This window comes from Galeopterus variegatus, unplaced genomic scaffold, assembly GCF_000696425.1.
Source record: "Galeopterus variegatus unplaced genomic scaffold, G_variegatus-3.0.2 Scaffold4528, whole genome shotgun sequence".
Classification (NCBI taxonomy): domain Eukaryota; kingdom Metazoa; phylum Chordata; class Mammalia; order Dermoptera; family Cynocephalidae; genus Galeopterus; species Galeopterus variegatus.
The window spans coordinates 23,161-39,096 of NW_007730639.1; the positions used below are offsets into that span (position 1 = coordinate 23,161).

The 15,936-nt window shown below is 39.1% G+C and overlaps 1 protein-coding gene across 1 annotated transcript; it reads right to left on the reverse strand.

The window, feature by feature from the left end:
* Positions 1 to 220: 220 nt before the first annotated feature.
* On the reverse strand, positions 221 to 15,328 carry LOC103603268. The gene is made up of 4 exons (XM_008587759.1): positions 15,256 to 15,328; positions 11,587 to 11,949; positions 1,575 to 1,889; positions 221 to 558 (listed from the first exon to the last, which is right to left on the reverse strand). The coding sequence occupies exons 1-4, from the start codon at positions 15,326 to 15,328 to the stop codon at positions 221 to 223; spliced, it is 1,089 nt and encodes a 362-aa protein (XP_008585981.1).
* Positions 15,329 to 15,936: the final 608 nt, after the last annotated feature.

Below are 15,936 nucleotides of genomic sequence, written 5' to 3' on the forward strand. Positions count from 1 at the left end.
CATTTTATAGATGAAGAAGCTGAGTGTCAGGAAGGTGAAGTGACTTTCCTGAAGTAACTTGTGGTGAGCACAGCAGAGCCAGCATTTGGACCCAGCCTGCCTGTCTCAGGGCCTGAGCCTTCAACGGCTTGTCATTCCACTCCTACTCACCCAAACTTGCCTGCTTGTCCCCAAGCTCACTCAGCTTCGTGCTGGCCTGGACCAGTGCCTGGGCATTCTGCTACACCTGGCAGGTGAACAGCCTTTTGTCTTCCCACTCTGAAGTGTGGACCAGGATGTGACTGTCTTGGTTGAATGTGCCATCTGGGTTCTTGGTGGGGCCAGGGGCCTCACAGGTGTCAGAGAATCTGCTGCTTCTCATCCATGTGATTTGTATATCTTCGGGGTAAAACCCTTGCACTTGGCAGATGAGGAAGGCCGCCTGGAGTGTCGGGACGTGGTGTGCTGATATATTCACTGTGGGCACAACTGAAACAATAGTTCTTCCTTCATTACTTTCTTCCTTCATGCAAAACAAGCTCAAGGAGCAGCCATAGCTTTCTAGGCATTGTGCTGGTTCTTGGGAAACAGTGTGAACAAGACAGACATGGTCCCAGCCTCACGGAGCTCCCACTCCGGTGAAGAGGACAGGGAAGAAACAAGGGACATGACCCCACAGGGGTTCTAAGAGGCTACAGCGGGGCACCTGACCTGGTCTACAAGTGGACAGGTTGGGAAGGGCTTCCAGAGGAAGTGACCTTTGAGGGAAAATATGAAAAGATGAATAGGAGTTAACTGTATATGGCAAATTGCATTTTCCAAAAATGACAAAGCAAGCCCCACATACTCCTCCAGAAGCTTGTCACACCTCATCAGAGGGGGAGTCGATTTCTGCTCCCCCAGAATCTGAGTGGGACTTTGTGACTGCTTTGATGAACAGGATGTAGCAGAGATGACACTGTGATCTATTTTTTGAAGGCTGGGTCATAAAAGTTGATATAGCTTCCACCTAGCACTGTCTTTCTTAGGACACATCCTTGGGGCACAGCCACCAAGCTATGAGGAAGCCCAAACTAGCCCATGTGGAAAGATGATAAAGAGAGGCCCATGTCAGGAAGAACTGAGGCCGCAAGCCAACAGCCATACTGGTGGTCAGACGTGCTGGTGGAGGAGCTTTCAGGTGATCTCAGCCTCTGAATGGTACAGCCGAGGCCCAGCCATCACACAGCAGAGACAAGCCGTCCCTGCTCAGCCTGTCGGAATTCCTGATCCACAGAATTTGGGAGTATAATAATTTTGGAGATTTGGAATAAATTTCCAAAATACTGAGAGCCTTATGATCATAAGAAATATTTTTTTAAAAAGTAACAGAACTTCTACCTCCCAAAGATACTAGAGGCAGGGGATTCTGAAAGAGAAGGTCCCACTGATGACATGATGTGGGACGATGATGGTCGTATTAAATAGGGAACCTCATTCTCACCTCACTGGGGGTTTTGTGGGGAATGAATGGGAGGGTGCAGGTGAAATGCTTCCAATGGGGAGCCTATGGTGGTCACCAAATGTTGGCCCTGTGTGCATGTGTGGGGGCTTACCTTGGAGGAATCGGGAGACGTTCACATGGCCTCTGAGGGGGCTCAGCAATTCACTGTGAGCCACTTGGCAGGTGACCTGGGAGTGGAGTGAGGAAACCGAAAGAGTCACCAGCAAGTTGCTGAGGACAGTGTAGGAGGAAGCATCTCCAGGCGGGAAGACTAGGGTCTGAATGGCTGGAAGCTCCATGCCATTTTCAAACCATTTCACATATATGTTTTTGGGAAAGAAGCCAGTTGATGTGCAGGTGAGATTCACTACTTGGCCTGGACTGGCCCTGTCGGAGGGGCCAGAAACCTTTGGAGGAGAGGGTTTAGCTTTGATCAGGGCCAGGGTGGAGAGAGGAAGGAGGAGAGAAAAGAGAGACAAATGGAGATGGTGAGTTACTCTCTAGCATAATACCCACCCTCATGGTCCACCCTGCTTGATTCCCACCTCCATCTCATCCCCAGTTTTCTCCTCTTCAGAAATGTTATTGTTACTCTTAATATTATAACAGCCAACCAATTGGTCCCCCTGACTTGACTTCTCAACATTTCCAGCCCACACTCAGAAACCAGGCCATGGTGATCTTGCTAAAATGCAGATCTGACCATAGCGTTGTCTTTCCCTCCCTCCCTCCCTCCCTTTCTTCCTCCTTCCCTTCCTTTGTTCCCAAAGTACGTTGTTTAAAAAGTCATATAAAGCACATAATTAAAAACAACAGGCCCCTATTTCCTCTCCTTGCAAAAATTACATACCTATCATTTTTAAGTATTTTAGCTGATTCTTTAGGCATTTCTCTCTGTGTTTCTAAATAGCATGCTTATACTGTTATTTCTTGATTTTTCAGTTTTCTATATTGTGGATGGACCTATTACTAAGTAAGATGATGACTTAGCTCTCTTACATCTCCCCCAACCTGCCACCCACACTTGCCCTTCTCTCATCCTCCTACCATAGACCCATCATAATTTTTGTTTTAGCAGTAATCAGCATTTATATTATTAGAACCAAATGAGCATTATTCACAAGTGGACCATGTAATATATCATGATTATATTTCCTTTCTTGTACATCTTTTTGTTTTCCCAGCAGTTTTTAATGGCCTCAGTATTTTCACTTGCTTAGTTTTGATGAACTTATGACAAATTCGTCACCAGACTTTCTTCCAGATGGCTATAACTCTTTCTAGTATGTTTGAAATTAGTTGGTATTGCAGTGGTCTTCAATTTAGGGTACATGTACACTGGGAGAGCACAAGATTTTTCAGGGGATATACAGACTTGGATTAAAAACACTTTTTATTATGACACTTCCTCAACACATAAAAATAGAGAGAAAGTACTCATCATGGTAGAAACTGTTATGAACAAATGGCTGATCTAGTTTCATCTACTTTTCCACCATCCACTGGTTATATGTTTTTACTGTGTATATTTAAGGTGTACAGCATGATATTTTGATATATATATAATTAGTAAAATAGTTATTACAGTCAAGCAAACTAATATGTTTATTTTCTTATGTAGTTACCTTTTTGTGTGTGTGGTAAAAGCACCTAAAATCTACTCTCTGAGCAAATTTCCAGTATACAGTACAATATTATTAATGATGCTGTACATTAGATCTCTAGACTTCATCCTCCATAACTGAAGTTTCATGCCCTTTGACCTCCATCCCCGCATTTTCTCCACTTGCCACCCTGGTGAACACCATTCCACTCTTTGTTTTTATGTATTTGAGTGGGGTTTTTTGTTTTGGTTTTTGTTCTGTTTTTTAGACTCCACGTATAAATGCGAGAAATTAAAAATGAAACTACCACACAATCAGCATTTCCTCTTCTGGGTATGTATCTAAAGACATAAAATCACTACCTCATAAAGACATCTACACCTCCATGTTTATTGCAGCATTTTTCACAATAGCCAAGATATGGAAGCAACATAAATGTGTCTGTCAATGGTTAATGGATGAAGAAATTGCGGGGAAGAAAATATATATATATATATAATGGAATATTATTCAGCCTTAAAAATGAAAGAGATCCTGCCATTTGTGACAACATGGATGAAACTAGAGGACATTATGCTTAGTGAAATAAGCCAGACATTGGGGTTTTTAAAGCAATTACCAGACACTATCATTTCATTCATAAGTACTTTAGCAGGTACACGTGTACCTCAAAAATTCATGGAACAATAGAATTAAAAGATAATACAAATCTTTCCATAAACTTTTTGAAGTACCTCGTATGTCTAAAAGTTGAGAATTCTTTTAAAACAATCAAAATATCATCATCATACTTAAAATTCAATAATAACGTTTTAATATTACCCAGTCTAAGTACTTTAGCATGTACGTGTGTACCTCAAAAAATTCATGGAAAAATAGAATTAAAAGATAATACAAATCTTTCCATAAACTTTTTGAAGTACCTCGTATGTCTAAAAGTTGAGAATTCTTTTTAAACAATCAAAATATCATCATCATACTTAAAATTCAATAATAACGTTTTAATATTACCCAGTATTTGTCAGCATCCAAATTTTTCTGCTTGTCCCATAAATATAATTTAACAGTTGGTTTGTTTGAATCAGTATCCAAACAAGATCTATAGGCAACATTCTGTTGATGTCTCTTAAACCTCTTCTAATCTAAAGGAGTTCCCCTTTCCTCGACATTTGTTTTAAAAACTAATTCATTCACCCTGCTGAATGTCCCACATCCTGTATCATTTTCCCATAGTTTCCCAACTGGATTAAGCTCCAGTCACCTACAGTGGTGCACGCTTGACCACACACCCTTCATTGGCTGTCTGACTTCACCACTCCCCGACTGGGATGTGCACACAAATACTTATCTCAGGGTTGGCTTCTCAGTGGACCCAGGCTAAACTTCTGTGTTTTAAAGTCCCTTGAAAGAATTTATCTTTGTCTGGTGAAGCCATCAATACATACTTAGATTAATTAGTTTCATTTTAGATTTAGTAATTTAGATATTTAGGAATTTTTTTTTCATTTTGGACCTCGTTTATTAATTATTTAAAACATTCATGTGTTTACAAACTCACATCTTAAGTCAAGTACCTTCAGAGAAGTTTAGTTTTTCCTCCCTGTCCCTTTCCCTCTGTTTCCTCCCTCCATTATAGGTAAATCTTAAAAATTAGATTTTATTCTCCTTCTTTAAAAAAATATGAACAAATATGTGTATATGCTTGTATTTTTCACTCTTCTTAACATGAAAGATAGTGTGCTCGACACACTATGTACTGCTTTTCCTGTTCAATGATATCTCATGGGTCACTCCGAAGCGGTGTGCTGAGTTCTTTCTTATGCCCTTTTAAAGCTGCATAGTGCCCAGTTGTGTGCCATCATTTATTTAGCAGCTCATCTTTTGCTCTTACAAGTAGTGTTGTAATGAAGGGTCTAAGCATAAGACATCTTGCACTTCTGTTAATAGATCTTTGGGATAAATTTCTAGAAGTGGAATTGTTGGGTCACAGGGTAATATGTAATTATGTAAGATTATATGTAATATATGTATGTTGTATGTATATATAATTTTGCTAAATATTGCCAAATTCACCTCCTTATGAGTTACATGATTTAAAAACTAATTCATTCACCCTGCTGAATGTCCCACATCCTGTATCATTTTCCCATAGTTTCCCAACTGGATTAAGCTCCAGTCACCTACAGTGGTGCACGCTTGACCACACACCCTTCATTGGCTGTCTGACTTCACCACTCCCCGACTGGGATGTGCACACAAATACTTATCTCAGGGTTGGCTTCTCAGTGGACCCAGGCTAAACTTCTGTGTTTTAAAGTCCCTTGAAAGAATTTATCTTTGTCTGGTGAAGCCATCAATACATACTTAGATTAATTAGTTTCATTTTAGATTTAGTAATTTAGATATTTAGGAATTTTTTTTTCATTTTGGACCTCGTTTATTAATTATTTAAAACATTCATGTGTTTACAAACTCACATCTTAAGTCAAGTACCTTCAGAGAAGTTTAGTTTTTCCTCCCTGTCCCTTTCCCTCTGTTTCCTCCCTCCATTATAGGTAAATCTTAAAAATTAGATTTTATTCTCCTTCTTTAAAAAAATATGAACAAATATGTGTATATGCTTGTATTTTTCACTCTTCTTAACATGAAAGATAGTGTGCTCCACACACTATGTACTGCTTTTCCTGTTCAATGATATCTCATGGGTCACTCCGAAGCGGTGTGCTGAGTTCTTTCTTATGCCCTTTTAAAGCTGCATAGTGCCCAGTTGTGTGCCATCATTTATTTAGCAGCTCATCTTTTGCTCTTACAAGTAGTGTTGTAATGAAGGGTCTAAGCATAAGACATCTTGCACTTCTGTTAATAGATCTTTGGGATAAATTTCTAGAAGTGGAATTGTTGGGTCACAGGGTAATATGTAATTATGTAAGATTATATGTAATATATGTATGTTGTATGTATATATAATTTTGCTAAATATTGCCAAATTCACCTCCTTATGAGTTACATGATTTTGCATTGTTACCATCAAAATATGGAATACTTGTTACCCTGTAGTTTCCCTAACCGAGTGTGCTGTCGAAGTTTTGGATTTTGGTCCAAGAAGATAGGTGAAAAACCGACTCTCAGTGTAGTTTTAATTTACATTTCTTTTTATATTAGGGTGGTCGAACATATTTTCATATGTTTAAGAGACATTCGTATCTCATTTTCTATAACTTGTCTTTTCATATTATGTGCCCACAATTCTGTAAAGTTGCTTGTCTTTTTCTCCTAAAATTGTAGAAGCTGTATATGTATATTAGGGATGATTCTTTGTCTATGTTTAAATTACAAAATATTATACACACATCCACACACAAGTTTCTTTTTGTACAATGTGGTCAAAATGATCATTTTTTTCTGTTTTTGTTTTTGCACTTTGAATTACAGTTGGGAATGTTTTCCTGGCTTTCAGGTTATGAGAGAATTCACATATGTTCTAGTACTTGCAGTTTTATTTTTTACGTTTACATTTCTGGTCCATTTGTAATTTATTTTCGTGTATGGCGGGAGGAACTGGATAGCAGGATACACTTCTGGACTTTCTATTGTGTTCCATTGTTCTGTCTACTAGTGCTCTCATCGATCCATCAATATTGTTGAAAAGACTCTCTTTCCCCACCAAATTGCCTTTACACTTTTTTTTTTTTTAAAAGAAATCAGTTGACCATATGTACGGGTCTATTTCTGGAGTTTTTATTCTGTTCTATCGATCTACTTGTCTATCTGGATGCCCATACACTATACGCTATGTGGTTAACGCAGCTTTGTAATCATTCTATGTTCATGAGGGGTATTAGTCTGTAGTTTTCTTTTCCTATAATGTCTTTACCTGGTTTTAGTATCAGAGTAATGCTGGCCTCACACATTGATTAGGAAGTATTACCTTGTCTTCAATCTTCTGGAAGAATTTGTGTAGAATTATTAGTATTTCTTCCTTAAGTGTTAGTTAGAATTCCTCAGTGAAGTCATCTGGGCCCAGATTATTCTTTGTGGGAGGCTTTTAAAGCACAAATTCAATTTCCTTAATAGATATAATCCAGGCAATTTATTTCTTCTTGAGTGAGCTTTGTTAGTCTGTGTCTTTCAAATAATTTGTCCATTTCATCCAAGTTGTTGAGTTTATTGGTATAATTTTTTTCATGAATTCGATACCAATAAACTTTCAATAAGAGAAAATTTATAAGTTGCCTTATGATGTTTTTACCATCTGTGGAGTCTGCAGTGATGTTACGTCTTTCATTATTGTTAGTGGTAATTTGTGTCTTCTTTTTTGTTTCCTGATTGTGTGGCCGTGCGTTTATCAATTTTATTGATTTTCTCAAAGAAGCAGCATTTGGTTTTATTGATTTTCTCTATAGTTTTCCATTTTTTATTTCTGATTTCTGTTCTTTATTATTTTCTTTTTTCTGCGTACTTTGGGTTTCACTCATTTTTTTTTTTCCGAGTTTTTAAGGTCACAGAATTAAAACCTTTCTTCTGTCCTCGCATAGGCAGTTAGTACTGCAAACTTCCACCTAAGTGCTATTCTGACTGCATCCCACAAATCTGGTATGTTGTGCTTTCTTTTTTGTTAAGTTTAAAATACTTTCTAATTTTCCTGTTGATTTCTTCTTTGATGACGTACTATTTGGAAATGTATTTAGTTTCCAAATGTTTCCAGAGATCATTTTGCTCTGTTAATATAACTCCATTGTGGTCAGAGAACACACTTTGTAGGATCTGACTCATTTTAAATTTACTGAGACTTATTTATAGCCCAGAATATGATCTATCTTGATAAATGTTTCCTTTGCACTTGAAAAGAATGTGTATTCTGCTATTTGGGGGTGGAGTGTTCTATAGATATCAGTTAGCTTAAATTGATTTACAGGGTTGCTCAAGTCTTCTACATCCTTATCGATTTCCTGCCTACTTGTTTTACCAATTATTGAAAGAGACGTGTTGAAATTACAGACTGTAACTGTGTATTTGTCTATGTATCTTTGCAGTTCTATGAATTTTTGTGTTGTGTATTTTGAAGCTCAATTATTAGATGCATGAAATTGGTATATTTTCTTGATTAATTGATCACTTTGTCATTATGAAGTGACCCTCCTTATTCTTGGTAAATTTTTTGTTCTAAATCTACTTTGTTTGACATTAATGTAGGCATTCTAGATTTTAAAAAATTTTTATTGATATGGCATAACTTTTTCCATTCTTTTACTTTTTAATCTATTTGTGCCTTTATTTTTAAAGGTTTTTTTTTTTTGCAGGCAACATATCATGGGTATATTTCTTTTAATTAGAGTGTTTCAACCATTTACTTTAATATGATTATTTATATGGCTAGGTTTAAATCTATTGTCTTGCTGTTTGTTCCATTGCATCTCATTTTCTGCCTCTTTTGAATCGTTTTTCTATGATTCTTTTTTTATCTGCTTTGTTTGGTTTATTAGCCATTACTCTTTGTTGTGTTATTTTATTGGCTGTTTTAAGATTTCGGGTGTCCATCATTAATTCATCATTGTTTACCATTAAGTGATAAGATACAGCTTCACAAATAGGATAAGAACCTTGCAACATTAAATTTCTGTTTTTCTCTTTCTGGTCTTTGTGTTATTTTTGTCTCACATTTTACTTTCATGTTTGTTATACACCCCCAAAAATATTGTTATTATATTTGTTTTGAACAATCAATTATGTTTTATAGATTTAAATAATAGGAAAAAGTTCTTTATATTTACCCACATCGTTACCATTTCCAATGCTCTCAATTCCTTTGTATAGATCCAGATTTCTATCTGGTATCATTTTACTTCTTTATGAAGGATTTCTTTTAGAATTTCTTTCAGTGCAGGTCTGTTGATGATGAATTCTTTCAGCTTTCGTACACTTGGTAAAGTCTTTTTAAATTTTATTTTCTTTTAATTTTTAAAATTGTATTATTATTTTTTACTTCCACGTTTACTTGTACATATTTGTGGGGTAGTGTGTTGTTTCAACATATGCACATAGGGCACAATGATTCACTTAGGGTAGATGGCATAGGTTTGTACATGTTAGTCCACCACTTCCCCTTTTCCCCACCCCTGTCCCTTCCTCCCCTCCCAGTCTCTGGTAACCATTATTCTACTCACTACTTCCCTAAAAAACTTTTTCTTTTTTTTTTTTGAGATTCCACCTATGAGTGACATCATATGGTATTCATCTTTCTGTGCCTGACTTATTTCACTTAACATGATGTTTTCCAGTGCCACCCATGTTGCTGCAAATGTTAGGATGTCATTTCTTTTTATAGCTGAATAGTACTCCATTGTGTAGATATACCACAGATTTTCTACCCATTCTTCCATTGGTGGGCATTTAGTTTGATTTCATCTCTTGGCTATAGTGAATAGCATTACAGTAAATATGGGAGTGCAGGTGTCTTTCTGATATATTGATTTCATTTTGGGGGGGTATATACCCAGTAGTGAGGTAGCTGGGTCATAAAGTAGATGTGTTTTCAGTTCTCTAAGGAACCTCCATACTGTTGTCCACAATGGCTGTACTAATTTACATTCCCACCAACAATGTATGAGAGTTCCCTTTGCTCCGCATCCTCACCAGCATTTGTTATTTTCTGTCTTGTTGATAATAGCCATTCTAATTGGGGTGAGATGATATCTCACTGTGGTTTTAATTTGCATTTCCTTGATGATTAGGGATTCTGAACATCTTTTTCATGTGCTTGTTGGCCATTTGCCTGTCTTCTTTAGAGAAATGTCTGTTCAGGTCCTTTGCCATTTTTTAATTGGATTATTTGTTTTTTTGCTGTTGAGTTGTTTGAATTCTTCGTATATTCTGGATATTAGTCCCTTGTCTGATGTGTTGTTTGCCAACACTTTCTCCCACTCTGTAGGTTGTCTCTTCACCTTGTTGACAGTGTCCCTTGCTGTGCAGCAGCTTTTCAGTTCGATCTAGTCCCATTTGCGCATTTTTGCTTTAGTTGCCTCTGCTGTGCAGTCTCACTCAAAAAAGCGCTGCCCACTCCCATTCCGTGCAGCATTTCCCTGATGTTTTCTTCTAGTAGTTTCATAATTTAGGGTCATAAATTTAGGTCTTTAATCCATTTTGAGTTGATTTTTGTGTATGGTGAGAGATAGGGGTCTAGTTTCAGTGTTCTGCATGTGGAAATCCAGTTTTCCCAGCACCATTTATTGAAGAGGCTGTCCTTTCCTCACTTTATATTCTTGGCACCTTTCTCAAAAATCAATTGCTTATAAGTGTGTGGGTTTATTTCTGGGCTCTTTGTTCTGTTCCACTGGTCTTTTTTTTTGGTCTATTTTTATGTCAGTATCATGCTGTTTTGGTTACTATAACTTTAGAGCATATTTTGAAGTCAGGAAGTACGATGACTCCAACTATGTTTGTTTTAGAATTAGGTTGGAAATAATTTTCTCTATGAACTCTGAAGGCACTGTTCCTTGTCTTCTAGTGTCCAGTGTTGCCCTTAGACATCTTATGCTGATATCGTTCACAATGTTTCATGAGCAATTTTCTTTTTGTTTCCAGTTCTTGAAAATTATGTGACCTTCTCTTTATCCCAAAGACTGCCTGTCATTCTCATTGTTTCCCCATGGCCCTAAGGTGCTAAAATTTTAAAGATTCAAGAATGCAGTTGATGTATGCTTCTGTGGCTCATTTTTTAAAGAAAAAAAAATTAATACGAATAGGCCTGAACTAACTTCTCTGCTTCCCAGGCTTTCCTTTGATGGATGCTGTTTAGAATCTTGCAGGCTTTACCTTCACTATGATTGTATGAGCCAGGACCAAACTTGAGAATATACAGGACTTGTAGAAATCAAGGACAGAATTTAAGAAATGTAGGGATTACATATTCCACATCAAAAAATGTGATTCTTATAATTTTCTGTCTCAATAATTTTATAATTCTTATCATATGGGAATTTATGATTTCACATTTTTAAGATTATGTTTTTAAGTTGGATTGGTTGTAATATCCAGAATACTAGTGATATATACTAATGTGATAATTATTATATAGCAAGCACTCTTCTAAGCATTTTGTATTTATAAACTCATTTACATTTATAATCCTCACAACACACCCATGAGGTGGATATTATTATTATCCCTATTTTACGTATGAGACAATTGAGGCATAGAGAGTTTACAAAACTTGTTAAGGTCACATGGCTAGTGTATGGCAGAGCTAGAAGTTGAGCTCAGGCCCTCTGGCCCTGTAGTCTGTACTTTTACCACTGTGCTTTCCAGCCTATTTTGTGGGCCCTTGGAAGCTGTGAGACTCTAAAGGATTAGGAGTCTATTGGTTATATTTCACTCTGCTCCTTCACTCTGACTTCTCACTTTCTCCATCTTCTATCCTCAATCTTGGCACCAGAGCTAACAAAGTGGAGCCTTGGGCTGAGATGGTGGGGGTCGTAATTTGTCTTAGAACAATGGACCTGATTTCTAGGAATCTGGACTTACCCCGCACAAACATCTCGGTGCCTGCCCCAGACTTAAACTCCACATCAGGAGTCCCTTTCCGGAACTTGACACAGTAGTAGGTGCCAGCGTCAGCTGTGGTGACATTTCTGATGAGGATGGAAAAGTCCTTGTTGTCTCTCTCTGTGGTGCTTCCAATACGTATTACCCGGGGGAAGAGGGCTTCTTGTCCATCTTTGAAACTGAAGATCAGCTGCCGGCGTGGCTCTTCCCCCCTGAACCACTGGATGGGCCCCACGGGGAGCAGGGAGGTCACAGTGCAGCGCAGAGTGGCCGCCTCTCCGGCTGCGACCGACACTGATGGCTCAGGCTGAGTCACCCGCAGCTCCTCTTCTCCTGTCAATCCTGGAGGGAAACACAAATCAGCTCCAAGTCCTCTGACCTGGCCCAGGTAGGGCTGAGGCTGGGGTCCAGGTGCCTGGGTCCAGATTGCAGTTAAAGTCCTCTTAATTCTTTCTTTTCATATCATATATTATCCTCTAGGGTGGGCAAATTGCTGGACTGGGTGCTGAGAGCAACACAGAGACAAGACAGAGAGACAGACAGTTCTTGCAATATATACAGACAGTGAAGTCACAAGAGAAGAAAATATAATCTATGAAAAGGTGTTCAACAACTGCATTAAATTAATAAAATGCATATTTAATTCAGAAGCAAAGTGGTAAAATTTATGACAGAATAGATGGAAAAGTTAAAAAAAAATACACAGATCTCAGCATGTGAAACATTAGAGGACATTTTCAGGCTGCAATAATAGAGGCAGTTGGTACAAGGCAGGCAGAGAGGTCAATGAAACAGAAGAGAGTCTAGAATTGATCCCAAGGAAATATGCAGATTTATTAAATGATCAAGGTGGCATTTTATGTCCATGGCAGAAATCTATGTGGAAGAATCAGACAAAACTCTTTAAAAAAAGTGGCTGCCTCCAGGGAGCCAGAAGCGTATGAGGGCTTTTACTATTTTCTGTTCATTACTTCCCTGTTTGTATTATTTTGACAACAAAATTGTAATGTAATAAAAATAAAATAAAACATTTCTCCCTTCTATAAGCTAAGAGTAGACACAATTTTTAGGATATTAGTTTGGCAAAAATTAAAAAGACTGCCAATTTTTAGCGTTGCCAAGGTTGTGGTAAAGCTGACACTCCTACGAGGGTACTTCAAAAAGTTCATGGAAAAATAGAATTAAAAGATAATACTAACCGTTCCACAAACTTTTTGAAGAACGCTTCTTATATACTGCTAGGAATTTAAATTGGCACAACCTTTCTAAATGACAACGTGGCACTATAATCATGACCCTAAGATATACATATATTGATAAATCCACTTTTTAACAAGTAGAGGGGAAAGACTTTAACCAAATCTGTTTTGGTCACAAATATTCAGAATGTCCCCTCATTTATTACTGCTGTGCCTGTGCTATATGTGTTAAGATAATGTATTACTAACATCAAGACATCCATATTTTATTGGGAAATTTTATATTTCAGAAGTCTTTGAAATGCACTCATAACCTCTGACACAGTAATTCCTCTTCGAGGGACTTATTCAAAAGAAACACACAAGGGTGAACACATTTTGTAAAGGAATGGTAATCTTAGTGTTTACAATATAGAAAAGTTTGATGTCAGGCACATGTCCAGGAATAGGGAGTGAGACAGATAAACGATGGTACAATTGCACAACGGAGAACTGTGTAGCTATTAGAATGATATGGTTGAAGCATATATTTGGGGATGTATTGATGATCATGTAGACATACATCTCTTGGCATGAACAAAGGTCCCTGATTTGTTATTGAATGAAAGAGCAAATAAAACACTGTATTTAGTATAACCATATTTTTGTTAAAAGTTTAATATTTAAGGGAGCAGCACAGTGAAGAGGTTAAAACAGGGACCTTGTAGAATCCCTTTGACCTGGATTCGAATGCCTCCTCTGTGACTTACTTGGTATTTGGCCTTGAGATTACTTAACCTCTCTGAGCCTCTGTTTTCTTATTCATGCAATATACACAATGCAGAAAATAAGACTTCTCTTGCACTTTTGTTGTTAGACCGAAACCTGAAAATCTTCGAGAAACACTCAGGACTGCTTGGCTCATGGAAGGACTGCTGTGAGGGGAGTACCCCCTGTTGACCTGGGGTCCAGTAGGCCAGACTCCCTCCAGCTATGCAGCCTGATGATTCTGTGAAGCCCACGCCCTCCCTCTGCTTTCAGTTTCCTGTTCTGTCAAGCATGATGGGTCATTCCCACTGCCCATGACTGCTGTGAGTTTTCAATGGTGACCCAGGCTTGTCAAGAACCCAGAGTGCTAATGGCCTGAATCAGAATACGTGTTCATATTGGTGTTTACTAAACCCGTGAGGATGTAACGGCCAGAGCTTACATAGAGGCTTGCGTGCCGCACATTACTCCAAACACTTAACTATATTAACTAACTCGTTTAATGTTCACCATGACCCTATGAGAAAGGCATTATTATTTACACCCAATTCACGGGCAAGAAAAGTGAGGCGCAGAGAAGTTTAGTAACTGGTCCAAAGTCAAACAGCCTACAAGTGATGAAACTTGGATTTGAACCCTGGCAGATTGGTTTCAAAAAATATCCGTGCTTTTAGCCACTTTACTGGATGGCCTCTCAGGTGAGATGTTAACACCACTGGGAGGAGGAGGGGGGCTGCTCCTATCTGCCCAGCCAGCTCTGGGGGGAAGAGAGTGGACAGGCAGGGGAAATGCCCACATCAAGAACAGAATCCTAGGATGCAGGGATTCTGGGAGACTTAATAGTCTAAAAAGCACTATTTACCACTTTTTTCTAATGGTTCTACATTGCATGTGTAGTATCTGTTATCTATTTATCTGCCTATCTACCTATCTATCTATGAATTTTTTTTTTTTTTTTTCTCCCTTTCTCCCTATCTTTCTATAAATTTTTTTTTTTTTTTTTCTCCCTTTCTCCCTATCTTTCTATAAATTTTTTTTTTTTTTTTTCTCCCTTTCTCCCTATCTTTCTATAAATTTTTTTTTTTTTTTTTGTCTTTTTTGTGACCGGTAAGGGGATCGCAACCCTTGGCTTGGTGTCGCCCACACCGCGCTCAGCCAGTGAGCACACCGGCCATCCCTATATAGGATCCAAACCCGCGGCGGTAGCGTCGCTGCACTCCCAGCGCCGCACTCTCCTGAGTGCGCCATGGGGCCAGCCCTATCTATGAATATTCTAACCAAGGCAGCCCTGCCTCCCAGTGCTATGGTCTTCAGCAGGACCTAGGACTGGGATGACACTCCTCTACCTCTTCCCTCAGCATAGCACCAGGTCCTGCACGTCCAACCCCAGGGACTCATGGAGACTTCACAGGGCATCAGGGGTGTGGGAGGCTAGGAATGCCCCAGTGGGGTAAATCCTATGTAAATCTGTACGGAGGAGGAAAGAATTCCTCCAAGCAATAAGAATTCTTGGGGGTATTTGTTTGGGAGATCCTTGTTATCAAAGAAACCATTTAGGAAATTGTCTTAAAGAGGTAGGGACAGCAAAGTAAGAGACCCTGGAATAGAGATCCATCTGCCCCACTGCCAATGGGAAATGGGACCATTGCCTAACTCAGCAGAGCATCCCTGCACTGGAGTACCTGAGGGCAGGGATGGTTACCTGTGAGTCCCAGCAGCAGAGGCAGCAGCAAGAATGGCAGATGCAGGTGGGTCTGAGAAGTAGGGATGGGCATTGTGGTGGGCCCTGGAGCCTGCTCTGTCTGATGTCTATCCTGGGGAGGCTCTGGACTCTGCTCTGCAGAGAGAGGCAAAGCTTTGTCTCCTGTAATATAAGAGGAAGTGACTATGATGGGAAGAAAGGGCAGGGGGTTGTGACAGTTCCTGCTTTTAGATTGTGAAATAGAAATCAGACACAAGCTAAAAAGTTACTGAAGTAAGGGTTCCAATATGGTTGGAGGAGACCTGGAGACTCCCAAAGTGCCTAGACTCTGCCCCCCGGCCCCTAACTCTATGTCAGGGGGGCTGGTAGCCCATTCTCATCCAGGATCCCGGGGACATGATCTGCCATAGTAAAAGGTGTGTTCAGCTTTCTGTGATAGTCCACACCTTGGGCTCAGATGAACTGTGCAGCTGGAGTCACAAGAAGAGCTCTGGGCATGGGGCCTCAAGGGCAGCGGGCCCTGTTCTCCCCACTCCAGAGGCATCAGTGTCTAAGATAAGCCTGAGGCCATGTCTGGTGTGACCCCTGGCTTGGCAGAGTACACTTGCAGGGGAAGTGGCTTTGGGTGAAAAAGTAGTCAGATCTTGGGAGGGGGAGGGTGCTTTGTATTTTAGAGGATGG